The sequence below is a fragment of the Astatotilapia calliptera genome, chromosome 1, assembly GCF_900246225.1.
Source record: "Astatotilapia calliptera chromosome 1, fAstCal1.2, whole genome shotgun sequence".
Classification (NCBI taxonomy): Eukaryota; Metazoa; Chordata; class Actinopteri; order Cichliformes; family Cichlidae; genus Astatotilapia; species Astatotilapia calliptera.
Window position 1 is genome coordinate 17,603,670 of NC_039302.1, and position 27,244 is coordinate 17,630,913.

At 38.0% G+C, this 27,244-nt stretch overlaps 4 protein-coding genes across 8 annotated transcripts in view; 2 read left to right on the plus strand and 2 right to left on the minus strand.

The window, feature by feature from the left end:
• The window catches only part of syt7b (synaptotagmin VIIb), a 128,944-nt gene extending 125,310 nt beyond the window's left edge, over positions 1-3,634 (plus strand). For all 3 annotated transcript variants that reach the window (XM_026166971.1, XM_026166976.1, XM_026166984.1), the window contains 3 exons: positions 224-338; positions 529-728; positions 3,063-3,634. In XM_026166971.1, the coding sequence (XP_026022756.1) occupies positions 224-338; positions 529-728; positions 3,063-3,167 (420 nt within the window). In that variant the 3' untranslated portion in view covers positions 3,168-3,634. The remainder of the gene's footprint in view (positions 1-223; positions 339-528; positions 729-3,062) is intronic.
• Positions 3,635-12,014: 8,380 nt separating this feature from the next.
• On the minus strand, positions 12,015-16,581 carry sdhaf2 (succinate dehydrogenase complex assembly factor 2). 2 transcript variants are annotated; one of them, XR_003272394.1, is made up of 5 exons: positions 16,450-16,581; positions 14,942-15,165; positions 14,435-14,544; positions 12,248-12,437; positions 12,015-12,143 (listed from the first exon to the last, which is right to left on the minus strand). XR_003272394.1 is itself a non-coding variant. In XM_026167020.1 (4 exons), exons 1-4 carry the CDS (start codon positions 16,474-16,476, stop codon positions 12,307-12,309), a joined length of 492 nt encoding a protein of 163 aa, XP_026022805.1. In that variant the 5' UTR covers positions 16,477-16,581; the 3' UTR covers positions 12,015-12,306. The 2 variants fall into 2 exon arrangements, 1 of the variants encoding a protein (XP_026022805.1); XM_026167020.1 differs by having other exon boundaries at positions 12,015-12,437.
• A 27-nt stretch (positions 16,582-16,608) lies between these two features.
• Positions 16,609-24,670, plus strand: LOC113022029 (cleavage and polyadenylation specificity factor subunit 7). Of its 2 annotated transcripts, none has more exons than XM_026167007.1 (10): positions 16,609-16,670; positions 17,110-17,280; positions 17,704-17,907; positions 20,308-20,411; positions 20,503-20,648; positions 20,747-21,083; positions 21,290-21,393; positions 22,477-22,621; positions 22,746-23,086; positions 24,264-24,670. In XM_026167007.1, exons 2-9 carry the CDS (start codon positions 17,191-17,193, stop codon positions 23,080-23,082), a joined length of 1,467 nt encoding a protein of 488 aa, XP_026022792.1. In that variant the 5' UTR covers positions 16,609-16,670; positions 17,110-17,190; the 3' UTR covers positions 23,083-23,086; positions 24,264-24,670. The 2 variants fall into 2 exon arrangements, with proteins under 2 accessions (XP_026022792.1, XP_026022783.1); XM_026166998.1 differs by lacking the exon at positions 16,609-16,670 and adding an exon at positions 16,703-16,911.
• Positions 24,671-24,767: 97 nt separating this feature from the next.
• polr2l (RNA polymerase II, I and III subunit L) lies at positions 24,768-25,998 on the minus strand. The gene is made up of 3 exons (XM_026167035.1): positions 25,846-25,998; positions 25,288-25,392; positions 24,768-24,989 (listed from the first exon to the last, which is right to left on the minus strand). The coding sequence occupies exons 2-3, from the start codon at positions 25,380-25,382 to the stop codon at positions 24,881-24,883; spliced, it is 204 nt and encodes a 67-aa protein (XP_026022820.1). The 5' UTR covers positions 25,383-25,392; positions 25,846-25,998; the 3' UTR covers positions 24,768-24,880.
• Between the last annotated feature and the right edge of the window lie 1,246 nt (positions 25,999-27,244).

A 27,244-nucleotide genomic window follows, 5' to 3' on the forward strand; every position in this document is an offset into this window, starting at 1 on the left:
CGGGTGATGTCATTCCTGGCTGCCGTGATGCTCCCATGGGAGATGTAGCAGCATGCTAGAGGGAGAAGGGATAGGGAATATGGAGAGGCTGACAGGTAGATGAAGGAAACACAGGCAAGCAAAGGAAACATAGGATGAGTGACAGAATGGAGAGCAATGCAATGAGGCAATTAAAAATGAACAGTTTGTTATTGTTTTTGTTATTGTCTATGGTTTTTTCCAGGGAAGTCGAGGGGATCTGTTGGTGTCTCTGTGTTACAACCCCACAGCCAACACCATCACTGTGAGCATCATCAAAGCCCGCAACCTCAAAGCCATGGACATTGGAGGCACTTCTGGTATAGATACTCCCTCATCTTCCTTTCTTCAATACATTTTTACATTCCAACAACAGAAAATGAGAAAATAGCGTGTTTATATTTCATTTTTGGTTTTTTGTTGTTGTTTTTTTGTTCTCATTAAATCCCCAATTCTGGTAATTCATGAATGCTATATTGCTTCATAACCAGCACATTTCCCTCTCCTCAGACCCCTACGTAAAAGTGTGGTTGATGCACAAGGACAAGCGTGTGGAGAAGAAGAAGACGGTGGTAATGAAGCGCTGTCTGAACCCTGTTTTCAACGAGTCCTTCCCCTTTGACGTGCCTGCCCACGTGCTGAGGGAGACCACCATAATTATCACCGTCATGGACAAGGACAGACTCAGCCGCAATGATGTCATTGGGAAGGTATCTCCTTCCCACTTCTCTTCTTCGCCTCTTCCTCTCTTCTTCTTCTTCCTCCTCTTTTTTTCTCTCTTCCTCTGTGTTTTTCTGACTGTCTGTCAGACCATCAGCAGATGATCAGTGAGCCAGTCTCTACTGACCCCTGCTGGAACATGCAGTTCATTCCCCTGTGCTGTAAATGAACTCATATGCAGCAAACAACAAGCAGCTAATTTTAAGTGTGAAAGTAAAAGTGTGCTTTATTTAGACTTAATACTACAACATTTAGGAATGGCACAGAGGCAGATGGAGATACACACAGTCAGCAAACTGCACATTTACTGTTTTGGCTAAATGCAGATGGTGAGTTTAAACCTTTCCAGCTTTAACCGGAATATCCCCTGAATTTCTTTGTTGAATTAGCTGATCAACTCTGAGAAAAATTAATGTATTTCTGTTACAACGTGATTAAACATTTTAAACTTCTTATCTGCATCTTTTAGTTTCCTATAATTTTTCGTAGTTTTAATGCTTTCTGGGGGAAAAAATCTAATAAATTGCAGCTTCTTTTAGACACAAAGACATGTAGATGTACTTTACTTTAAACGGCAAATATGAACCCAGTACTGTGCAAAGGTCTTAAGCCACCCCTCATTTCTTTATATTTTGCAACCAAGGAATCTTGGAGTTTCTTGTGACTTTTTAAAGTGGTCTTAAAGAACAGTTCTCCAGGGTTTCTGTAGATCTTTCAAATGTTGTTTTTGGACATTGGCTGCTTTTTCCACACATTTTCAGTCCTGCCCTTCACACACACACACAAGCAGGCAAATAACTTGAGGGGATTAACCAGTGCTGTGTCTACACATGACAGAAAATTTAACAAAGAACCAACTATAAATTTGTATCCTTTTTTGTTACTAGCTGCCTGTCGCAAAAACATACATAATATGTTCCCATTTCTTTAGTTGAATCTACAAAAATGCCAAAAGTAACACAATTTGACAGTATAATATTGCATCTTTTGACCAACAAGGTAATTCCAAAAGAGCTATTTGCTGTAAGCTTGCCATATCGCAGCATGGTGTTGAGTGTGTCCTCAAAAAAATATGAGAAAACTGGTCAAATGGCCAACATCCAAAAAAAAGAGCTTTGAATGTCCTTCAACAAGCCTGGAGAACTATTGCTGAAGACTACTTAAAGGAATTACAAGAAAGCTGCCTAAAAGAGTTCAGGCTGTGTTGAAGAATAAAAGTGGTCACACCAAATATTGATTTTCAAGCCCGTTGTACAAACTCTGTTTTTACTTTACATGCTGTATTTTCGTGTATATTTACACCTGCTTCAATAAATCACTGCACCTATTTCTCATTTTCCAAGCAAAATATAAAAATTTGAGGGTTGGCTCAAGGAGTTTTGCAGACCATTGTTTATGTATTCCTTTGTACTGCTGCCTGTAGACAAAGTCACATTGGGTGCTCTGACTGAACAAGTCTGTGTTACGCTTGCTCAACAATTAATATGAATTAATTCACTGGACATGCAATTTAACAGTTTCTGCTTCGGTTGTAATTACTACCAAATTAGATTGTTCTTTTCTCGAAACTTGTGGGATTTGTCAGGATTTTAATATCCCATAAAACCACAGTTTCTTTTATCCCATAACTGCTTCAGATATCAGACTTAACAGTAACCAAAATAACTCCTTTTTTTCCCTGTGCAGAGTGAATGATTTGCTTGTTTTTAAAACCAAACACCAGCTTTTCTATAAATAAACATACGGTATATGTATTAGGAGAATAAAAATGGAATACACCAAAGCTTAAATCAAATCTTTGTTTCATCAGGCACTTAAAAAAATCTATACGCTGTGTACAGCAGGGAAGAGCATTTACTTTATAAGGCTTTCATACACATCTACAATATTTACAGGTACTATATGTATTCCCATTCTAACCACATATATTATTTTCTTTCACGCCGCAGTTGCCTATTATTAGAATAGCTTCGTAGAATAGAGAACAATGAAAAAGTGAACAATTTTTCATGTGGAATCCAGGAGTTTCTTGCTACATTAGAATCGCTTGCAGACGAGTCTGTGTTTGATCCTATTAGTAACAGCATTAGCCTTTCTCTGAGTTTTTCACTGGGTGAAATCTCTTGCTCTAATGGCTTTTTTTCTGCTCTGGATTTGAGTTAAATTCCAATTAGAGCAGCAGGCTTAGTGGTGAAAGGGCTACACTTAAGAGTCACAGTTTTTTTCTCTTAATACTCTGCTGTTTTATTGGGAGCATTCTTTACAAATAACATCTATCTCTGTGTGGCTGTATAGAAGTTACAGTGACTGTCTCTTCCTCACAGATTTATCTTTCATGGAAGAGTGGCCCTGCAGAGGTAAAACACTGGAAAGACATGATGGGTCATCCTCGCACTGCCGTGGCCCAGTGGCATGCTCTTAAGGCCTGAAGGACCCAGCAGCCCACCTGCCTACATTGTTTTCCCCTGAAGAATCCCCCCACCCTGCCCCTGCCCTCGGCACATATCCCCTACTACCTAAATGCACTGTTGGGCTTCAGACCATCTATCATCTCTTTGTTCTCAGGCCTCTTTGATATTCCTCGCCTTCAGTTCTCATGACACCTTCCTTAAATTTCACCCCTGTCAAGATCTGATTCCCGCCTGACCCTGTCTCATCCGTTTGTCTGAACTTAAAAATGTCTTTGATGTCATACGCTCTCCTTGTTCCATCTTTCTTTTTTTTCTCTTTTTTTTTTCTTCCACCACGTTTCCCTAATGTTTTACATCAGAGCAGTACCTCTTAACACCCGTAATTACAAACTACCAACCAAAAATGGATCAAACAGGCATTCCAACCATCCGCTGTGGCAGTGTGTTTGTTTGATTGTTTGCTTGATTGTTTGAATCCTTCTGTGTTTCTGTCTCTCTTCCGACATTCCTTTAAAATGCCTAAAAAAAAAATCAGGAAAAGCGGCACAGGCAACAGAAGAGCGATGGGCTGTATTTAAAATGGACAGGAACTGGACTCTGTCACTCATCATGTTTTTCACTCTTCACTCCTCCTCCTCCTTCTACCACTGTAATAATTCTCCCTTGGCTGGAACCCTTTGTCGTCTGTGCGTGCTGTGGGTGATGTGCTGTAACCCCAAATGAAGATCGTCAAGAAAAAAATAAGAAAAAAAGGATATGAACATGAACATTTAGCACTGGTCTAAAAGGGGCAAGTGTCAAACTGCTTTCCTATTTTCTTTAACTCCCGATGGACAGAAAAAAAGAGTAAAGTGATTAATGTTGTGTTTTATTTATTTATTTAATGAGTTTTGTTTCGAAAGAACTTAGAGAATCAACCTGTTCTTCCAGAAAATAAGCAAAAAGCAGCTTCCATGAGTGTGGAAGTGTGGGGATAATGCGTGTGTGTGCGTGTGCAAGTGTGTGTGCGAGTGTGTGTGTGTGTGTGTGTGTGTGTGTGTGTGTGTGTGTGTGTGTGTGTGTGTGTGTGTGAGGGAGGAAATATTTTAGATTTGCACGGCTGAACAAAAACTATTGTCGAAAACCAAACTGCCCTTGATAACAATGACAAAAAATGAGATTAGCTGAACATGTGGGTGGAGGTCACTGAAGTTAGTGTCAGTCTGTCCAAAACACATACACAACTTTCTAACACGCCCTTTAGTGGTCTCAAAAAAGACAGCTAGTTTCAGTTTCACATGTAAAAGATTTGAGCTCAGAAAATCAGACTAACTGCCGGAAATATATAACAGAGGATTTCATTGTCAAACAATTTACCACTTTGATTTTTAACGTTGTTGTGTTTTGGTAAATGGATATAGTCCAGAAACCCCAATGTAAATGGTTTTCTTTGAGAGCAGAAAACAATCTGTGCAAATTGTTGACGACATATAGACATGGTAAAGCAAAGGTACACCCTTTCTCAGTTCTAAAGTTTTACATACCAGCACATAATAAAAAGTTATTGACATGTGGTAAATACAACCTGAGATGCACAACAACACATTAGTTTAACTGAAACTAAGCCAAAATGAAGAAATAGTGTGTAGAAAGCTTATCGAACCGCCTTTAGCAGCAATAACTTGAGGTTAAGAGCTGGAATTTGACTGGGCCTTTGCAACACCTTAATTTTTAGCTTTTCTGCAATGTTGTAGATTTGCTGCTGTGCTTGGGATATTATTGCAGCCAGGCTTTAGTTGTCAAACAAATCGCCTCACATTTGACTCTAGAATAGTTTGATAAATAACTGCAAGGTGTCCAGGTCCTGTGGCTGCAAGCCCAAATCATCACCCCTCCACCACCGTGCTTGACAGTTGATGTTTGTGCTGATCTGCTGTGTTTGGGTTTCTCCAAATGTGGCGCTATGACCAAACATCTAAGGTGCACATAGTTTTTCACACACACTGTTTCGGCATTTTGGCTTAATGTTTCTTGAATTAAAAAATGAGACTGTGTAGTATGTTTTATACTTCATGTGAGGTTGTATTTACCTCATTGTAAGACCTGCTAGGACAGATTATGTTTTTTATGTCCTGATATTTAAACCTTTTTTCTTTTTTTCTTTTTCTTTTTTTTACCACTACGTTTTCCGAGTTTATAAGAAAATATTGAGTCCTACAACTAGAATTTCACTTTTTTCCATCACATTTCACTGCTGTGGTACCACAGCAGCCAACCGTTAATGCATGGCTTGATAACACTAGTGATAGATTGGAAAAACATTTTTTGAGATCTTATGTCCTCTTTCTAGCTTTTTACTGCTGTTTTTTTAACCATCTCCAAGATCTCATGGTGATAAAGTGCCCAATCCTACACCATGGCATTGCACCAATATGCAATACCAGCAAGTTTCTCTAAGTCCAGTACATCAGTGGCAGTGACCAGAAACTACAAGAAAAATATTTCTTACAGTAGTAACTTAAAACTGGCTGTTTTGGTGTGATGCCACTTTGTGCTCTCAAGAAATCTCAGATTGTATGTGCAGGCTCCGCCTGAGCAAACTGCTCTGGGCAGCCATGAGTAATAGTCAGTAGTAGTCAAAAGAAAGCAGACCTTGAGGGTTTTTTAAAAATGTATTTATATAGTTGAGATTTGTGTTTTCAAGGTTGACCATGAACCTTTAGACTCTTTTTTTGGGATGAACTGACAATTTATGAATACATGCAGTAAAATATGAGAAGAAATCACATGAAATCAAAAGTTTATAAACTGTTACAAGATTACAAATTACAAATATGCCCAAAATACAAAATAAGACTGCAGCCACAAGTTGCAGACGTTGTCAAGAGATTAAGAGCCCAGGAATATCATGGACTACAACTGGGTCGTTAATCTAGACTTAAAGACAGCAGCATTTGGAGGATTTGTAACGGACACAGGGAGTGGAGCTGCAGTTGAGAAAGCCCTGTCACCTTTCTGTTTGAAACGAGAACTGGGAATGTAAAGTCAGAGTTTGTCTTTATTTAGTTATTTTTTTTAAACATCTTTGCTGCCTGAATGCGACCTCCCTCAAGTCCTGTACAGACACGAGCTGTTGGGATGAATGGAAACAAATGAGAGTAATAACACCTGGGGTTGGGAAAAGTCTTTTTACATTCCACTGTTTGTTTTTTGTCTACTGGATGTATGTGTGTGTGTTTGCACCGTGGTTGAATGTCAGTATTTGAACTTATGTTTGTGTGATTGTATTTACTGTGAGTCCCTGTGTGTATATCTGCACTGAGTTCTATTTTGCCAGTTTAATACTGAACAGCATTCTTTGCTGTTTTTATTCTGTATGAATCCAGATGTACAGAGAAGTATGTTCTTTTCTTCTTTTTTTTAAGTTGTCACTTCTTGAAGAATCACTGCACTTGTTGACGATGATGCTGGAACAAACCTCTCTTCACAGCAGGCTTATTTTCCTCATGTTTGGAGGACATTTAGATCTCTTATACATGAGCTGAGAGTGAAGGTCACAAGAAAAAAGCTTTACAACAACCACAGATAAAAGTTGCTCCATTTGACCGCCATACACCAGATTTTCAGTTTAAACAAAAGCAGCTGAAGACGTTTTTCCTCTATGTCCTATCTCGCCTCTCTAAGTGGACCAATCTAATTCACCAAGGCCAAAAAACGAAGGGTTGCTCCTTCACGTCACAGCTGATGCTCCCTCAAAACACCCCCATTGTGCACACATGCTTTCTGGCACAAAGTATTCTGTGTGTGCCTTATGAACCCCGTCACGCCTTGCTCTTCACCATATGCGCTCCCTCTCCAAGTGTCAGGAAGGGAGGAGGGGGGGAAAAAGGTGAGACAGGAGATAATCATCACCTCTTTGCTTCACTGTTAGCTACATCTCAGGTCAGAGCAGAGCCTTGGAGCATCCCAAAATAACCACCTCTCATATTCATCTGTCTGTCCTGATGTACTGCCCTGCTGACAAAGCATTACATTCCAAAGGCTTAGTGAAAGTCAATCAATGCAATTTAAATATTGGTTAAAGATCAGTCAGGGTTTGATACATTTTTTTAAGAAATCGAGCTAAAATTGTCTTCTACACTCGTCACTGGCCAAAAACCAAACACTGGTAAAGTTTACTGGACAAGCTCGCATTTCTGTTTTAGGGCATTCTCTTTAGGGACTGCTTGAGACAAAGAGAGGTTAACCAGCAACATTTTAATTTATATACTGACTGTATAAAATGATTGTGAAAATGTTCTGTATGGAGAAAAAAAGAGAAAAAGAACCATCATTACTAATGGGGTTGTAGATATCTATCCTTGATATCACAAACCCCCCTGTTTCACTCCCTTTCTCTTTGTAGTTACACATCCGTGGGGTGCACAATGTTAAATATTGACCATTTATTTTTTTGAAATCTGTACAGTGTATATAATGATATAAATGTATATATAAAACAAAGATACTTCTGGTCTGGTATTGTATGAATTTTTCATATTTTCTTTTATTTATATTACTTTAACTCACACGTGTATTTCACAGTAATAGTTAATTCAGTCTTTATTTTAAGTTTTTGATTACTGGCTACCAGGGTCAGGAGCAGACCATACGTGCTGGATGGGCAACCAACTTTGACACTGGGGGAGGCATTTGGCTCAGGACAGCTATATATGATAGTACAGTCATGGAGACATTTAGCCACAACTCTAAAAGTGCAAAAATATCTATCTTAGATTGCAGAGGCAAAGGGGGAGACAAACAATAGAGACTTTTTCTCCACACAGTAGGACGGATGATTGTGAGCGCACAGTGTCATCAACACATTTACATTTGTTTCGCAGTTTTTCAGTAGAGTCGTGCTTTGAAACTAGTTCTCAATATCTGCTCAGTGTCCTCCTCAGAGTCGTGCTGATTACCTCAACTCATGCAGAACTACTGTGCTCACATTACAGTAACTTATCTGTGATATTTCAGGTTTTCATTACCAAATTGTATGAATTAGTGTAACTTATAGTTGAAGTGCATCAGTAAAATGCAGCTGAGGGGGTGTAGTCACTCTTTTAGGTGGGGCTAGACCCCTGAGATCCATGGCCACTTCTTGCCAGTAGTGTGTTGGACCTTAGCTTTTATAACTGCCTTGTCTTTGTGGCATAGATTGAACAAGGCGCTGTGAACATTACTTAAAAATTTTGGTCCATGTTGGCATGATAACATTACACAGTTGCTGCAGATATGTTGGCTGCACATCCATGATGTGGGTCTCCAGTTCCACCACATCCCAAAGACGCTCTATTGATGGTGATCTGGTTATTGTCGAAGCCATTTAAGTCATGTTCAAGAAACAAATTTGAGATGTTTTAAGCTTAGTGTTGTGATGTGTTATCCTGCTGGCAGCATCCGTCAGAAGATGGATACAGTGTGGATATAATGGAATGGATATGCTCAGCAACTCTTCTAGGCTATGGTGTTGGTGCCAAGAAAATGCCTTTATGTTGTTGCCATATGCTGACCCATCTGAATATCAGAGCAGAAATCAAGACTCAAAAGGCCAGGCAACATTTTTCCAACCTTCTGTTGTACAGTTTTGATGAGCCCATCTGACTTGTAGCCTGAGATTCCTGTTCTTAGCAGGCAGGAATTACACCTGCTGTAGCCAATCTGCTTCAAGGTTCAACATGTGCATTCAGAGATGCTCTTCTGCATACACTGGTTTTAATGAGTGCTTTTTTGAGCTACTGTTGCCTTCTAAGCAGTATGTCCATTCTCCTCTGACCTCTGGCATCAACAAGGCCTTTTTTATTCAGAGATCTTCGGCTTTCTGAATATTTTTCAAAATGTTTTTAGACCATCCGCTGTAAACCTCCAGAGACGTTGGTGTGGGAAAATCCCAGGAGATCAGCAGTCTATGAAATGCTCAGACTAGCCCGTCCAGCACCAAAAACGGTACCATGTTTCAAAGTCAATTAACCCCATAAAGCCTGAAAATGAACTCATTGCCAGAAAGATTTAACTTTTTGAAAATGGAGAATTTATTGAACCATGTGACAAATTTGTTACAAAAAATGACATTTGCCACGTGATTGTGTGCTGCCTTGTGTGCTCCTCAGTGACTCTAAGCTGAATAACCAGTTAAGAAAATGGAATGCATTCATAATCCAATTTAATCAAAATTACAGAAGTATTGTCTGTTTTATGTACTTCAAGTTTGAGAAAAAAAGTAGCTGGTCTGAAGAACATTATGTATGAAAATAATACGCATGTAGCTCTAGCTTGAAGGGGAGTACCATAAATTAAATTGTTCTATGCAAGACCAACCTAAAGGTTTGCAATATGATTATCTATGTCAGTAAAATAACACAAACAATGTGGCTGGTTGGCTACCCAACCAACATCAAAATGCTATCTAACGTAACAGAGGTCTGTTTGCAAAGAGCTCTTAATGTGCAGTTTTCGTCCAAAGATGTCTAAAGAGTTTTGGGTGTTGATTCCATCCACCTCTGTGTAGAAGCTTAATTCCAAATACACATATCAGCAGATAAAATTTCAGTTAATTCATCCAATGAATCCTTCAGCTCAGGCAAACAACAACAACAACAAAAAAGAGGCTTGGTTTTAAGGGTAATTAACATGGATCTTTAGAATCGGCACTGATCTCTAGAATTAAGCAAATTGCCTGCTCTGCCTCCTACACACTAAACTGTCTCACTGCAAGTGTGCATGCATGTAATGATGACAGAGGGTGTTCAATTTACCAACTTATCTAACACTTCCGTCTTCAGAATAAAACCGGGCATGCCTCCTCGCTCGACACTTTTCTTATGCGCACAGCTCTCCAGCAGGCATTGGAAGACAAGAGGCGCACTAGGGGTGCTGCTGCAGGTGGTGCTGGTGGAATAAGGAAACAAAAGCACATGAGATTGAAATTCCAGGGGAGCAGAGGGTGACGGCAGTGCTGAGGATAAAACAGAGAGCTGTCACGACACGGGAAGCAGCAGTGGAGGATGACAGGAGCGGCGGGCTACAGATAGACACAGTGGGTGTGTGTGTGGGCAACTGATGAATATACACTCTAAACAAGCCTCAAAGCAATAAAGACCTGAATTGTGCTTCCCCTGCATGGGGGATCTTAAGGTGTTATTCTTTCTTTTAAGGCAAGGAATTGTGACACCAACAGTGGATCACATTCAGGTCTCTCGGCTGCAATGGTGATAAAAATATTGAGGTCATTTATGTGTAAGTGACAATGTAAAATGATTTTAATGGTTTCTTAAGTATAGTATTTAATGCACATGTATTAGGTGCATAATAAACTTTAATAATGAATGTAAAAGGAGCTGTTTTATAAGAAAAAGACCCCAGTGTCATTCATATTATTACGTTATATTATCAATCACATTGAAATTGCTATTAGATTGAGTAATCACGTGTAGGCTGTCTTTTATTGTTAGAGCCAGTCACGGTGGATCTAGTTACTGCTATAAACTTTTTTCCTTGTCTTTGGACTTTTTTCCATGTTCTTACATAATTTAACATTTTTTGACAAGCATTAAACTAAGAAAAGAACAAAAAGAACCCAAAAAGTCTTTATTTCTATATATATATATATATATATATATATATATATATATATATATATATATATATATATATATATATATATATATATCTGTCCATGTCGTTGGTTAAATAGATACCCATGCTTACCCAAGGCAAGAGTCAGGGTGCACCATGAATTGATCACTTCAGAGTAAACATAATAACTGGTAAATCTAACATGGATGTTTTTGAAATGTGCACAGAAAGCCTTAAAAGCACAAGGAGAACATGCAAATAATTCTGCACATACAAACCTCAGCCAATCAGAAGGTTCAAACACAACCTTTTCGGTGAGTGAACACTTGATCGCCTTTACACCCACTGCAAAAAGTGTATGTAGCATACTAGTTTAGCTTTCCTCTGAAATGGATAAAAGAAATAAACTTCATGGTTGAAGTATTGGTTAATTTCCATTCGCAATAAAGGTAAGCTCTGAGACAGATGGCAGTGAAACGGAAAAAAACCACACAGAGGGGAACCCTTCTGACATCATCTCGGTCTATTTTAGGAAAAGCTGACAATGTAACAAGTGAAGGTCATTCTTCCTCAACATATTCTCCCTTATTAAAGGAGAATATATTTGCCTCAGTCTCATGTCTGCCTTGTTTGTGTAACACCTTGGCTGCAAGTCATGTGTGCATTAATATTCGATGGACGTACACAGGAGGGCTTGTCATCTGTTTAGAGTCTGTGCACATCTCCTGGCCAGAGGGCATTTCCCTCCTGCACTCAGTACAAGGTTCCACTGGACAGACATGACACATAACTGGACAAAAAAAAAAATGTTCCCCTTAGTCAATACATGCATATCTACTAGAAGGGGAGACAAAAAAAACCCAACCTTTTTTTGGTTTTAACCAATAATATATGTGGTTTGATTGCAAAACTCAGCTTGACAGAAAGTATTTTTACTGTAAATAAAGGCTTAAAAATACACAGCTTAAATTTAATTGTAATTTATTTAGATAGCTTATATTTTCACATTGCATCCTGCATTAAAAATAAGGTATGTGAGATATGTGTGGTTTCAGGCGAGCCATTCGCCACACTGAAATCAGCCGGAGCTTGAATTTGACACTGAAACTGAAGGGATCTGCTTCCCTCTGGTGTCTGTAAACCCACACTGCAGGCTGCACAACCTTCCTTATGTAACAATAGTGTCTATATTGTCAGTCATGGCTTCCTGCAGTCACGTGATCCAATACCGTGGCATTATAGGCACAATCACAGTCATGAATGACACAGCAATGCAAAGAGACAAGCATTAACATTTATTAAATAACCCACAATGTCAATAATAGGCACAGTAAAATTGATTTCCAAATCATCTTGCAGCCATTAGTCAAAGGTGGCTTCTTCAGTAAGCCTCTAGCAAACCTAGGAATTTGAATATACATCACTGAATCACACATTTATAATACAATATATTCAGAGCAAGTTTCAACTTCTGAAGCATTTCTGTAAAGATTTATTACACTCACATTCACTCCGAAACCCTCATTTAATGAGTCTCTGTAAAAGGCCTTGCAGGCCAAAGACCTCACTGGTTTTCTTTCTCCAAGTACTCCAAGCTGGGCGCGTCCAGCCTCTGTTCATGATTGCGGTTTTTTGTGAACTCCTTCAGCATATCCATGACCTCTCCTTGGTAGACGTCAGGGGTGGGCTGAGCCTCTGTAAGTATAAAAAGACCAGGATGCAAAGAGCATAAAATAAAGAATCACCTCAGTCGATTTTAGAACAATATAGGAGCATAAAATTGAAACGGATGTAGGCTGATGGAACATATTTTGCCTCAGTGATAATAAGAAGATGCACAATATGCATCAACTGAAATAAGATCATTCCCTCTTCATCCCAATAGTACATCTATGTCACTTTGAAAATTCTGTTGATTAATTTCTAAATGTAAAAAAAAAAAAAAAAGGGGCATTTCAATTAATCACTTAGTAACAGCTTTGTAATTATTTGTCCCAGTCCTGTCAGAATTCCTGCAACAGTTTATTTGTCTAGAGATGCTGCCAGTTTGGTATGCTCAGGCTGTTCTCACAGTGATTTTGTTTTCAGCTGTTTTCACACACAAAAAGGCAAATGACCGGAACAAATTAGAGTAAATTACAAGAGTAAAAAGCCAAGTTATCCAGGAAAAGTAAATGAGTTCCAAGGATAAAGCTTAAAAACAGTAAGTGAAGTGTAGTTCATTTATAAGCACTGTTATAACAACAGCATCATCATCATCTATTATTCCAAATACAATTTATTATTTCTTATCTGTCAGTTAAAACAAACCAAAATAATAATAAATAATCATAGCCACTGGAGTTTTACACATTTTGTTGTTAGAAGGTGAAAACAAATTGACTTTTGCTGTTTTCTTTGTTGCTGAAAACAAGTCAAAGGCTTTTTAGATATCTGTAACTGAGTAATGTCTGGCCCCAAACTTCCATCTTCTGCTAACTTTAGTGCTTTAATGTGCAAGTTTATTTATCTGTGTAGCACTTTTTATACAGTCTCATTCATTGCTCATCTGAACTCAAACATCCTGCAACATAATAATAAGTAACAATAAAAGAAAAATCAATAATAATAATAACATTTTACTACAGTTGCCACTATTCTATTTTTTTTTTTACCATTTTATTTATCCTCATTTTGCAGCTATTTAGTTAAATTAATATTCTTGATATTTAAATTGAGCTATTTGTATAGATGTTAGACCTTTCTCTTATATTTTATTAACTTTGTAATATACTGCATAATTTAATTAGTTCAGTCTGTTAGTGTTATCGTCTTGGAGGGACTGTAACCCACATAATTTCCTTAGGGATTATTAAAGTATTCTGATTCTGACTGGCAACAGGTCAGTAGCATGATTGAGTATAAAAAGAGCATCTTAGAGAGGCAGATGATGAGCAGAGGTTCCTGAATCCGCACTAAACTGTGGAACACTTTCCGAATAATGTTCCTCAACGTAAAATTCCTAAGACTTGGAATATTTCATCATCTCCATCATGGCTTTGTAGCAGAAGAGCCCAGGTCCTTAGAGCATCGTGAAATGTAAAATATAACAAAAAAGAGCCAGGACTGTAAAACATCTAAATCCTAAATAAGACAAGAATGGGACAAGATTCCAGTCCTGAAAGTTCCCCAACGTTCTTCAAAGAAGAGAAAAAAAATGTTGCTGCTGAATCAAATTCAAAATAGCTGTATTTATGTTCTTCTTCAGAGTTTAAACATTTGAAATGTTTTCTATGGTCTACTCTGAATAAAACGTGGAGTAATGAGATTTGAAATCTGTTTGAACTTTATATTTCACACAGCGTTCCAGCATTTTTGGATTTGGGGTCATAGAAGAATAGCTAATTACAACTATCAACAGAAGTGCTATTTGGTTTTAAAAATACATGTGGAGGGAGCTAACTGAAGGTGAGTTTGTAAAGACAGTCTTTTTTTTTTTCATGTTGTAGCAGCATTCCCAACATTGTCATGGGTTGTAAGAGCAGCTGTAGGGAGGTGTTGGAGGACTTAATGAAGAGAGCTGAGTTTTGGGAAGACATTTGCAAAGCATTAAAAAATTAAAATCACTTCCAAAACAACTAAGAGCTAGAACAGAGACAAAACATGAAAATGAGTCTGCAAAATTAAAAAGAAAAACACTACTTGGCTCTCACCTGTTGCCCAATAGTAGATGTCCCAGTCGTTACTTGGTTCATTAATCAGCCTGTCATACTGCTTTAGCTGGTTCTCAGTCATTGTGTTCAGGTATCGCTTTGCAAAAAGGCTACAAGACAGAAAATTTATCAGGATCTGAAGCTTCCTTCCTGTTTTCTGAGAAAAAAATCCTTCACAATGATAAACAAAAACTTAAAAAACAGCTCTAATGATTGAAAATGCTTAAAATATTATTCTCACATATACAATGAAATTTTTACTATGAGACTGCACCAAAGCCTCATTTTAAACTCAAATGTTCTCAAGAATGTATTTAAAAATCAGTGATATGAATTATTGTCACTGATCGCATTTACACTGGATTTGATTAAGGAAGGAGCAAAGATCGATGGTAGGCAAACTTAAAACCGTGCTTAAAAAAATACTGGATGTAAACACATCCTCTAAAGCTGAGATGGATGAATGAACAACGCAGGTCACGGACAAAATCAGTACAATTCAGCAACCTTAGCAATATGCAGTTCTCCAACATGCCCCTCTTGCGGCTTTCGTAGAGAAGGCGGCGTCTCTTGATGTCGATGGGCTCGCTTGGATTTTCCTTCCAAGGGGGCAAAGGGATCTCAATCAGGTCAACCTTTGTGTCTTCGGGAGAGTCCCCGCGGTAACCACGAGATGACACCAGCCCTGTGATTGCTGGTCTCCAAGCAGCCTGACACATCCCGGTTACCAGCTGATGGGACAAGCACACATTAAAAGACACATGTGATAGGTAAAATAATCCACTGTGTCTTCTGAACATGCTGAGTCAGTACATCCGATTATTCTAGTTACTAACAAACATTGTATTTGGGCAAGATTGTGGTAGCAATTATTATCTAAAAGCTAATACAGGCATTGGATCTACATGTTAAACTGCCATTACAGCTTAATAAGTTGCATGAGGAACAATTTAGAGACTGTGTTCTGCTGTTCGCATTTTTCAGCTGACATTGCATCACTGATAATTGTGAGTCATGCTGAGACTAAATATTCTTAAGTATTTTTCAATTTATGTTCAGGTATCAGCATCCAACTTTATTTACCATTTTCTCATTTTATGATCTAGAATGTGTTTTCTGTTTAATTTAAATTGGCTTTCAGTCTTCCAATTTAAGTGTTATTGTTTCAAATGTTTCATTATTCATTTTATTTATATTTTTACATGTAGTGTTAGACATTATAATGCAAACAATGTCCTTCATTTACTCACAGGTAGACACATCACAATAAACATGTTCCATGCTTCCTCGTGCCTTTTGACAAATACGAGCAAACTGACTAAAACAAAGATCATCCCGCATTTCAGGTGTATATTTTATGCTTGAATGAATGGTAAGTAAGTATTGAGCGGCTTAGCAAAACAGGTAAAAAGACTGGAGTGAAAATGAGTGGGGTGGGGGGCTGGGGAATGTTAAAAAAAAAATTAAAAAATGGAAAGACTTCCAAAAAGCTAGGAGAACTATTCCTGAAGGCCCTTTAACTCTATGGAAGCAAATTTGAAAGAAGTGAGGGTTGGTTCAAGGCTTTATAGTATAGTATATACCAATGCAAATCATATAATCTAAAACGTTTCTTTCTCCCCAGTTTCAGTTTTCGCTTTTAGCTATCTATAATAATATTATAATAACTATGATGGCTTGGAGTCCTAAAGATTTGCTGCTAAACTAAAATAAAGAAAGCAGGGGGTAATTGCATAATCTGAGACTCGGTGCACTGTTGTACAACTGTCCTCCAAGAGGACAACCTCTCTGCACCAGAGCTAAATCAACCCTGACAATAATAATGCCACATCCTCGCGAAATACTGAACCGTTTGTTTAATACAATTAAGTCTGTTACTGCGTCCTGTTATTGAACATTAAACGTACTAACGCTAAAAATGTTTAGAATTAGACGGCGAGCTCTGACGTTACGACGGCCACAGATTCGGATTTCAAGCAACAAATACACAAATGACGAATTACTCGCTAGCTCACCCTTTTCGCGACAATAGAAGAGAGCATTTTAACCCAGGTTCTTTTAAGGTCCACAAATTTGACGTATCCGTCTCCCCTGTCGAAATGTTTTTCTGCTGTCTGACAGAAATTACACAAGTACGGTCACAGGAAACTACCGGAGGGAGGGCTGTACACAGCCCACACGTGGTTTTGTTTAACTGCAGGAAAACGTAGCTGGCGTCACAGTTGGACCTTTAGAGGTTATATAGTTAATCTGTGTATTTATTTATTTTTCGTACTCAAAAACAAATGCATTAGCTAAATACATGCTTGACCCTTTACCAAAAACTAAACCAACTTGACTACAGGAACTAAAAGTCGATTGTTGTTTTCAGCCGGTGACTATGTCAGCTGCACCAACTGCCAGAGTAGCAACATTAGCTTAAGCTGATCAGAGAACGAATGAGAAGTAAACTGGTAGCTCGTGCTATGAAATACCTTGTATGTTTGTGAAAGTTTTCATCATAATTCAGCTTTCTTATCATTTATTTCCGCAGACTATATTTTCGGTTTGTCACACTCAGTTTTAGCCACAGTATGTTTATTTTAAGTCCAGCGGAACATTAACGTTAGCTAACAAAATAAGGAAAAGTGAAATTTCTGAATTCTAAAAGTGCATCCTTTGTGTTAATTTCTAAGGTGTGCATGTGCGAGCTGCACTTAAAACAAATAACAATTACTAGCTGGATTGCAAGTAATTAATTATCTTCGGCCCACGGGATGGCTGCTGCAGGACGAGAACATGCAGCTGGACCAAGCACCGAGGACAAAGATATAGATCTATATAGTGACCTGAATCAAAACGACGAGGTGAGTCTGGCATTGAAATCAATGCAAAAAAAAGGGTCAGTTTATGAAACGATCAAACATAATGTTTACTGAAACAATCGGTCAAAAATAAAACTGCGGTACATATCTTCCTAGAAGGAAGGTGCCACATCCTTTAATTTTTTTTAATTTTACGTTATCTAATACTGGAATATATGTTAGTATGTTTTTGAGCTACTTAAAACTCACCTATGACATGAAAAATACTTAACTAAAAGGATGAAATTTAACAAAGAACCGATTTGGAATAGTTTCTTTGGGCTTTAGTTGTATATTTCTTTAGTTAAATATTTTTTAAAAGACAAAATTAACAGAGTTTGTGTGTTGAAAAGTAAAGGTGATCCTATGCAGCATTGACAAGACTTTTGCCCACTGCTGTAATTATTCTTTTTCTATACTTCACAGGATTTGGATAGAATTGCAGAAGCAAATGAACTTTTTGATGCCGTTCTAACCGGTTCTGTTAACCAAGACAAGAATGTTGCTACCAAGGAGTCCTTACGTAAGGAGACATCAGCTAAGGAAGAGGATAAATCAACAGAAGCAAATACTCCAAAAAGAGCAAACTATCTAAGGAGACTTTCTGTATATGTTGGGCATTTCCCATGGGTGAGTTGAGTTTTGCATTGCCAATACATTTTCATCCATTTTAGAAACACTGTTAATACTTAAACATTACTGGAAAACAATAAATAATAATCTGATTTTAGATTCTTTATATAATGCCAAGACAGATAGCACACTATACCATGCTTGCCATTTGTTTACACAGTTAGCATTACTTTAGTAATTTTCCAGTTCTTCTCCAAATGTGTTAAAACATTTGGAGAAACTAGCAAAGGCTACATAGATACAGTAGATCAGCGGTCCCCAACCTTTTTTGCGCCACGGACCGGTTTATGCCCGACAATATTTTCATGGACCGGCCTTTAAGGTGTCGCGGATAAATACAACAAAATAAAACTTGTACCGGTACTGAAAAAAAGAAAATTTATTCATAACACACGTGAAAAGACCAAGGAAAACCCGAGTAAACGATAAAAACGATAACAAAATAACGCTGAAAACCGATAAAAACCCTGAAAAACATACATTTCACACCTGAGCCTTAACTCTCGCGGCCCGGTACCAAACGACTCACGGACCGGTACCGGTCCGAGGCCCGGGGGTTGGGGACTGCTGCAGTAGATGATCTGTTATACCTATAAAGGGGTGGCATATGGGGTGGCTGTAGCTCAGGTGGCAGAGCAGGTCAGCCACTAATCAGAAGGTCGGTGGTTCGATCCCAGGCTGCCTCCTGGCTGCATGCCAAATATCCTTGGGTAAGATACTAACCCCATGTTTGCCTACTGGTGGTGGTCAGAGGGCCCGGTGGCGCCTGTGTCCAGCAGCCTTGCCTCTGTCAGTGCGCCGCAGGGCAGCTGTGGCTACAATGTAGCTTGCTATTAGAGATGGACCGATCCGATATTACGTATCGGTATCGGTCCGATACTGACCTAAATTACTGGATCGGATATCGGAGAAAAATAAAAAATGTAATCCGATCCATTAAATATCACGAAAGCACCTCACAAAACTTGCAACACACCGTAACTCACCTCAGGTTAGCACGTCGGAGCAGTATGCATCACGTGATAGAGCGGCTGTGGCATGCGGGACCTGTCGGTGGTCTGGATAGCATTTGGAGCTTCGCTAGCAACCCGGCATTTCATCTCCGACAAAGTTATCCCGAGAGAAGTAAAGCAAGTGTGTAAGTCCATCTCTGAATGTTTGAAAAGCATTCCTGCGTTAAGCTTAACAAACGATATATGGAGCGACTGCCTCTTCTTGCTGCTACTTCAATCATGAAACTGCTTAACGATCAGCTGATCGGCTTTTCTGTCGCGAGTCCGTGTCTCTTGTTTGCTTTTGGCCCATTTTGCACCAGAAAGAGGAAACCAGCGGCTGAACAACAGCAGCACGTTTAAGCTTGATCAGCTGTTGTTAGAATGTATTTAATATTACTTTCTACTCCAGGATCTTTTTCTAGGTAGCTGACGGCTGGTAACTGTGCAGGGGCGGATCTAGCAAAGTTTAGCCAGGGGGGCCGATAGGGCATTAACAGGGAAAAGGGGGCACAAAGACATACTTTTCTTTCTTATTCTCATTTAAAATGTCTAGCTTTTAATAAATAATTATCTGACAGCCAAAGTTTTAATTTGATGCAAAATGAATAGAAGTCCATTATTGTATATAGTAACTATTAAGTCTAATATATACCCTAGTAAGCTATAGTACTTTTTCCTTTGGGAAGGTACCATCTGTGCAGTCTGCAATTTTGTTGAAGAAAGATGTTGAATCTATTTAATATTTCTTGAAAAATAATTGATTTCTGTGCATTTTTTTTTCACACTGCATCAAATTAAGGTTGATTACGGCGATTAAGCATCATGAGGTGGAGCGTGAGGGGTGGTTCCCTATTTTTTTATTTTTTTATTTTTGTTGTTGCTGGGAGTTGGAACCCTATTAGTTAGGTTGCTTAATATTTATGCTAAGTACTCTTTAAAATACCAGAATAGGGAGGATGGTGTAGGTTTAAGTTTATTAGATTGATCAGTATTGCTGTACTATGAAATATTTTTTTTTGCATACAGGTATAACAGAATAGCTTTAGTGTAGTTGTTGTTTTAAACTTGAGTATGAACTTATACAAAATGCAGCAAGATATTTAAAAAACAGTTTTGTTGATTAAAAAACACTATATCGGATTCATATCGGTATCGGCAGATATCCAAATTTGTGATATCGGTATCGGTATCGGACATAAAAAAGTGGTATCGTGCCATCTCTACTTGCTATCGCCAGTGTGTGAATGGGTGAATGACTGAATGTAGTGTAAAGCGCTTTGGGGTCCTTAAGGACTAGAAAAGCGCTATACAAATGCAGGCCATTTACCATTTACCATAAAGTTGAATGACTTTCCCCCTACCAGTTTTTTTTTCTTTTTTACAAACCTTCTCATCCTTGCAGTGGGTAACTGAGAATGACCTAACATCTATGGCCAAAGGGTTGGGTGTGAAGAACATCGCAGACATCAAGTTTGCTGAGGACAGAAGTAATGGTGTGTCAAGAGGGTGAGTATTGTGTAAAATATAGAGAAACCTTTAAAAAATAAAGCATTTTTGTATTTTTCTTTTAAATTTTATCTCCTACTCTGTGATGCAGCTTTGCAGAAGTGGTGATAACGTCAGACGAGTCACTAAAACTAATGTTGGAAAAAGTACCACAGTGTAAAATCAACGGGGAAAGGATAGACTGTCGCTATGCCACTTGTCAGAACCTTGCTTTTTTTGAAGAGGAAGCAAACAAACGTAAGGGGAAGACGACTCTCACAACACCCTGATATTTAGTTTGTATTACTAAATGTCAGGATAACATTTTTCATGGAGATGTATTTTGTTTTTTTCAGGTGTACCCTTGCGAACTAACAAAGAAACCAAGGAATCTGATTCGTCAGATGAGATTCTCTCAGTATTATTAGCACAGAAGACCGCCCCGTCTGCTATACCTCCACTTTTTCCATCACATCCACTTGCTAACAGCTTTCCTCCATTACCCGGCCCTTCTTTTGGTCATCCACCTCCCCTGTTTCCACATATGCCACAAACAATCGCTCCGCTCATGGCAGCCCCGCTGTTCCCTCCTCATCCAGTCCCTGTCCCAAGCCACCCGTCTCTTGGTATGCATCCCACATACTTCAGCCCAGCACAGGATGGGCACAGCAGCAAAGCTTACAGCCAACAAACGTGAGAACACATTATTTAATTTTTTTAGCCACTGACACACTAAAGGCATTTACAGAGAGATCATATTAAACCTCCAGTGGAACGTGAACCAATGAGCAGGATACAGAGAGGCATAAATGAGAATAGAGATTACTTAGGACTAGAAGTTACAAAAAAGAAAACATTAAAACATTAGTTACTTTTACTAATAACTGCCTATTTTACAGAAACACACCTAAAAGTTCAGATCAACATTTGGAGGAGCTTATGAATAGAAACAGAACCATTGCCAGCAGTGCCATCACAAAAGCTGTGAGTGGTGCAACAGCTGGTAAGTATAAATGCATATGGGACACAGGGGTTTTTTTATGCTTATTATCAATGATTAACAGACAGTTGGAGAAACACTCAAAATGTAAAGTTGTTCCACACAACTTGCACTTGAATTAGGAAGCACACACATATCATAGTATATTTTTGTCTTAGATATAATTGGAATACATGTTTTTACTAGTGATAAAAAATAAATACCGTATTGTGTACATAAATCATTACAGACTTTATGCATTATTTGAAAGGCTCTGAAAATGCTGTTTTAATGCTAATCAGTCTGATCTCTGCAACAGTTCTAGTTCTTTGGTAGATTATTCCTATTTTTAAGGACATGACTTTTTATAGATAGTTTTTTTTTATTATTATTTTGGCCTGCCAGTTTTTTGTTTTTTTTTTTGGTCTCCACTTCAGTTCAGTTTATTGAAAATACTGCAGTTGCAAAAATTACAAGAAAGACTGGCTCCTTTGAAGAAAGATACAAAGAATAATGAGTAACTCAAGAATTTAGTACATTTAGCATATTTGTGGCAAAATAAGAAAAACATGACTGTTTGGTTGTGGTTTAATCAGATTTGATTGTCAGCGCTTTTACAACACAATCTGTGTCTTTGGGACCTTTAGGTTTTTGGTTATGTTTTTCTAGCTTTGCACACTTTTAATTTCTACTTTCTTCAAACGTTTTGTTACCTCCTCTAGTTCTATCAGAGTGAAATAAGAGCCTTTCTTAGTTCTAACTATTTCTACTTGGGATTTGAGAGGAGTTTAAGATGAAGCTTCGGCTGGCACATTTAACAACATGCAGAGATTTATCCCAAAGCCCTCTCAGCCTTTTTTTGGCTGCGTGCTCTGGGTCTCTGTATACACATAGGTGAATCATCACCTCAGGCCAGGCTTTATGTCTTCTGACTCAACAAGCCTCCCTGCTGCTTCTGTTCCGAGATACTTTCCTATCTTTAATGAATTTTGTAGTAACTGTCGCCCATTTTCAAAAACTTTTTATTAAACCTAACCCTAGGAACTTTAAAGTGTTTCGTTACTAAACAAACAAATGCTTCTAATATCTCCCAAATTTCTACATCAGGAGACCTGCAGGTGGCCATGGAAACACTATTAACTGCCATTGCCATCATTAAGCAGTCCAGAGTGTATGGAGATGAGCGATGCCAGACGCTGGTCACATCACTCAAGGATTGTCTAGTCTCTATCCAGGGCAACTATGGCAACAGGTTTGTATAACTGCCTATCAAAACGCTGTCGTTGTTGTCCATATATGTATGTATATGAACTAATACTGAGGTTGGACCTAGCATTAGATTTCTTACTTTGTTACAAAACCATATTTCTTTTCAGTGAACAAAGTCGCTCTGGAAAAAGAGACCGGGACAGGAGTCGGGACAGAGAGCGAGAGCGGGACAGAGACAGGGAATGGAGCCGTGACCGAGACCGTGAAAGAGACCTGGAACGGAGTCGAGAGCGTAATAGAGACCGGGAACGGAGTCGTGGCAGAGAGCGCGATAGAGACTGGGACAGGAGTCGTGACAGAGAGCGTGATAGGGACTATTCTTCTGTCTGTGAAGATGCAGGAATGTCTCGAAGACACCTGGAGCACTCCTGGAGTGGAGAAAGGGAAAAGGCGTATTCACGGGAACGGGAAAGACACAGAGATCACAAAGACAGGTACCACTAATTAGGTAAGTTTTTCACTAATATTAATTTGTACACTACAATTATATTTTACCATCAATCAGTTTCACGTTTTTGGAATATCTACTATTTTTCCAGTAGACATTTTGACCTCTGATGGAAGGAAAGCCCAGGTGTGTTCCACATAGGTTGCATTCCGATATTGCTAACTCACTGGAACAACTTACTTGAACAAATGAGCCATTTTTTATTTCACCTTTTGTTTTTCTTATGGTGACAAAAAAAACACAAGTCGCCTGCTCTCAAGAAGTTCTGTCATCCGTGTTAGGTTTCTCATTACACAGTAATAAGTACAAAAAACTTAAATAAGACTTACATCTTTTAGTTTGTTCAGTAAACCTGATAATGCAGATTTATTCATGTAGAGCACAATAACTGTGCTTTACTTCCTTCAACCTTCAACAATTTGTTCAGGAATTTAGCAGCACTTTGTGCTGTGATGTAATAGTAGTTTATTATTTAGTGTCAGTTTTTTCATTTTGGTTTATAAATGTATAAAAGCTTCTTATAGCTAATATCTTCTCATATTAATAGTACTTTTCATCAGATCTGAGGCCTGTACTATGAAAAGAGGTAACTTCAGCAGTAAAGTTCACATCTGTCCCTTATGGTTTAATATGAACTTAGAGAGATGGTTAAGTGTTACCTGAGTGTATGTTGTCCTGAGAGCAGGAGCTCCATTACATTTCATAAATGTTTGTAGAAGCAGTCTGCATGACTAGGTGCTTGATTTCATACATCTATGGTCATGGAAGTGATTGAATATCTGAATTTAAATATTTGGATTGGTGACTGGATCCTTCTGGCAGTTTACTGTATTATGTATGTGTATATGGTTCATAAAGTGAAACTCACTAAATTTACTATATTACAGTGGATCAATTTATTAAATCTGCCTGCACCAGACAGAGCACAGCTATATTTGATCAAGTAAAATGAAAACATTTTACTTGATCAAATGCAGAACTTTTAGTCAAGATATATGTAAGGGATTAGCACAAATACTGCTGTGTGAAACACCACAGGATGCATCCTAAAATGACAGAACCCATTTAGGAAATGTATTTCTGAAAACATACAAACATTTACTTTTATGTTTAGTATAGTGTAGGTCTGATTTGTAAAATTTGTGGATTTCAAAATGTATTATTTTCCCATCCCTAGACTGAAGTCCTGTGACTGAAGCAGAGCAAAGACAGGCCTTTTTTTTTTTTTGGGACAAAAGTAGAAGAATTCCAGATTAAACTACGGATATGCATCTTCTAAAGTCCAAGGTGTACTTTTTTTCTTTGAAGGTACTGAGTTTCTTTTCTTTTTTAAGTTCTCCAGGATCTGTAATTTTAGATAAAGACTGTAGAATTGTTGCTGGGACATCAACTTTCAAAGCTTGCATGCACAGAAGCGCCCCCTAATTTATGTAACTGTAAAATTTATCACTTTTTGTATTAAATGTACAAAAAAATATCCATAAACATAAATCCAAGTTGTTTTATCTGCTTACTGGGGACCACAAAAATCATTTAAACTGCCTCTGTTTGGACCACTGTTAACACATTAAAATGTAAAACTACTGAAAGTCTCGCTACAAGATTTATCATGCTGCTTGGTTTTAATGCATAGAACAAGTGTGGGGACTAAGCTTTGCAACTACACAAGACAGCAAAGGTATAAGCACATGTAGCAATGCCATCAACAGCTTTTATTTAGAAAAATGCATCACATTAATAACACAAACGCTCAAAACTTCAGCCTGCACAAAGTCCAAACAGTTCTTCTAGTTTTCATTTCTCCAATGGCGCATAATTCAGCAATTTCTCAATAAGATCCACGTGAGAAAGAAGCATCCTCCTGCAGCAGTACCTCTTCAGTCCCAGGGCATCCAGGGCGTCACTTGAGAAGGAAGAAGAACAAGTAATGTCAGAGCTAATGCATGATATCCTGAATGAATAAGTACATGGACATTACTGAACACACTGAGGAAAATGGTCTAAATGGCCTCATGCAATTATGATTCACTTAATCCATCAACTAATTTTCAAGCTGACTTCAAACCACTCAACTTCTACAAACGAAAAAAGTTCAATGTGCAGCGATTGCACTGCTACTAAGTTGTGTTGCCATAATACAACAGTTACTTACAATTTAAGAGGCAATGTCAGTGGAACAAAACAGAATGTATTAGTCTTACCCCTCTGTGTACTCGGCTTGAAGAAGACCAAGGTATGCTTCCCATTTGTTACCAACAATCTTGCCACACGTGAAGCACCGTACAGGGATGATCATGTTTAGACACCTGTGAATAGAGACCTGGTGCTCAACTTACCCAATAAAATTACGTATCAAACACGTATGTGATGTTAACGACCCAATTTTGTTTTCGTAGATCTACGAAAAACGACGATAAGTTTAACTTGAAAGTATTAGTAGGTGCCCGGCTAATTCCGAGCTAGCTAGCGTCACTATTATGCTAATACTGTAGCTTTGGTGTGTAGCTAAGACAACTATAAATTATGCAAGGTGATAAACCCAAACGGTGTTTACCTGTGCGTTGTTTATTGATATTTTTTGTATCTGTGCGTGTTTTTTCAGGAGCAGTTATCAAATTAATTGAACAAAACACCTAGCTAGCCATTTCAGCATGCGTAACCACGCGCTTAGCATAAAACTTTAGCTGCTTTAACATGTTGCGAATCGCAGTGTTGGTTGTTTACCACAAAAAGCAAAAGGTCACGTTTTATTTACTCACCGTTGCCACTATCGTTCGCTAAAGTACACAAGTTATGGTCTTCTGAGAGAAACAAACACCGGAGAAGTTGTAACTGCTAGCTTTGCTTTCTCCAACCGCAACAACAAGAAGACTTCCTGTTAGAATCGTTCAAAATAAAGGACTACTTCGGCCTCACTGTTTTTCATCAAGATCCGGGGGAAAAAAATAATCTAGAAAAATTTCACAAAACTTCTCGGAGAGATGTAGCATGGGTAAAGGTTAACTACATTTAGAATTATCGCTAAGTTATAAATTAAAAAAAAAAAGCCTAAACTGTATGGACTTAATATTTATATCTATGAACAAGTGATGTGGAAAATATCTTGTGCAAATAAGAGAATTTACTTCATGTGTGGAAATGTGTTGCCTCCCTGCTGATGGTTATCCTTTGTTCATCTGCAATAGCGGAGTGAATTTAATTTTATGACATTTAGAGGTAAAACGAAAAGCTTGAGTAGGTGTTTCTTTTCATTATAACGCATCTTTGTACGAATAAAATTAGACATGCATATCACTTTTCTAGTAAATTATCTTGTACACACACATTAATAAGAGAGACCTATGGAGATATTAGGAGAGAATTCAGTTTCTATGTACCCTTATAGCTTCCATATTATTAATAATACATGTAAATTGTTCATTGGCAAAATGATAGAAAAGCAGCAGCCAAGCTATGAAAATCTCACATATAGCATTGGCATCACATAAGTACAGCTCTAAAAATGACCATAAAGTTGACTCAGCAGAAAGCAAGCTGTCACACTAACTATAGAGCAAACTGCAGATGCCTTAAAAACAGACACAATACTTCTCAGCGGTATAACTACATCCTATGTCACATTAACGAAACATCCTTCTGGGAGGACGTGTTGAGCAAAGTAGACCTGACCACAATAATGGTTTCCGTGGGCCAGCAGATATTGATTATGGAGTAAAAATGAATTACATAACAATACACCCTGACACCAACAATACACCCTAATACTTTACATGAAATGTGCCTCAAAAGGGGTAATAAAAGAGTGATTAAAGACGTTCCTGGACACCTGATGCAGTCTGATACATTCATGGTGAACTATAAACTTTGTTGTGACAAATAACTGAATAAAATTCAAATAATAACAAAATACAAAAATAATAAATTATAGTAGTAAATATCACAAATCACAGAATACAGAAAGTAAAATTAAGTCAACCAGAAGTTAGTGTGTGTGTGTGTGTGTGTGTGTGTGTGTGTGTGTGTGTGTGTGTGTGTGTGTATGTATGTATATATATATATATATATATATATATATATATATATACACACACACACACATACATATACATAAGTAGAAAAGGTTCAACTATGTCATCATAAATAAACAATGTTGTTGTT

What these genes read in the sequence shown, in the direction of transcription:
- polr2l (XM_026167035.1), bottom strand. Translation starts at nt 25,382, where the DNA reads ATGATCATCCCTGTACGGTGCTTCACGTGTGGCAAGATTGTTGGTAAC. An exon ending in CAAGCCGAGTACACAGAGGG is followed by an intron (nt 24,990 to 25,287) that starts GTAAGACTAATA and finishes TTCCTTCTCAAG; the next exon opens with TGACGCCCTGGATGCCCTGG.
- LOC113022029 (XM_026167007.1), top strand. Translation starts at nt 17,191, where the DNA reads ATGGCTGCTGCAGGACGAGAACATGCAGCTGGACCAAGCACCGAGGAC. An exon ending in ATGTTGGGCATTTCCCATGG is followed by an intron (nt 17,908 to 20,307) that starts GTGAGTTGAGTT and finishes TCATCCTTGCAG; the next exon opens with TGGGTAACTGAGAATGACCT. An exon ending in CAGGGCAACTATGGCAACAG is followed by an intron (nt 22,622 to 22,745) that starts GTTTGTATAACT and finishes ATTTCTTTTCAG; the next exon opens with TGAACAAAGTCGCTCTGGAA.
- sdhaf2 (XM_026167020.1), bottom strand. Translation starts at nt 16,476, where the DNA reads ATGCTCTCTTCTATTGTCGCGAAAAGG. An exon ending in CTTCTATTGTCGCGAAAAGG is followed by an intron (nt 15,166 to 16,449) that starts GTGAGCTAGCGA and finishes TTGTCCCATCAG; the next exon opens with CTGGTAACCGGGATGTGTCA. An exon ending in CATCTACTATTGGGCAACAG is followed by an intron (nt 12,438 to 14,434) that starts GTGAGAGCCAAG and finishes TTATACTTACAG; the next exon opens with AGGCTCAGCCCACCCCTGAC.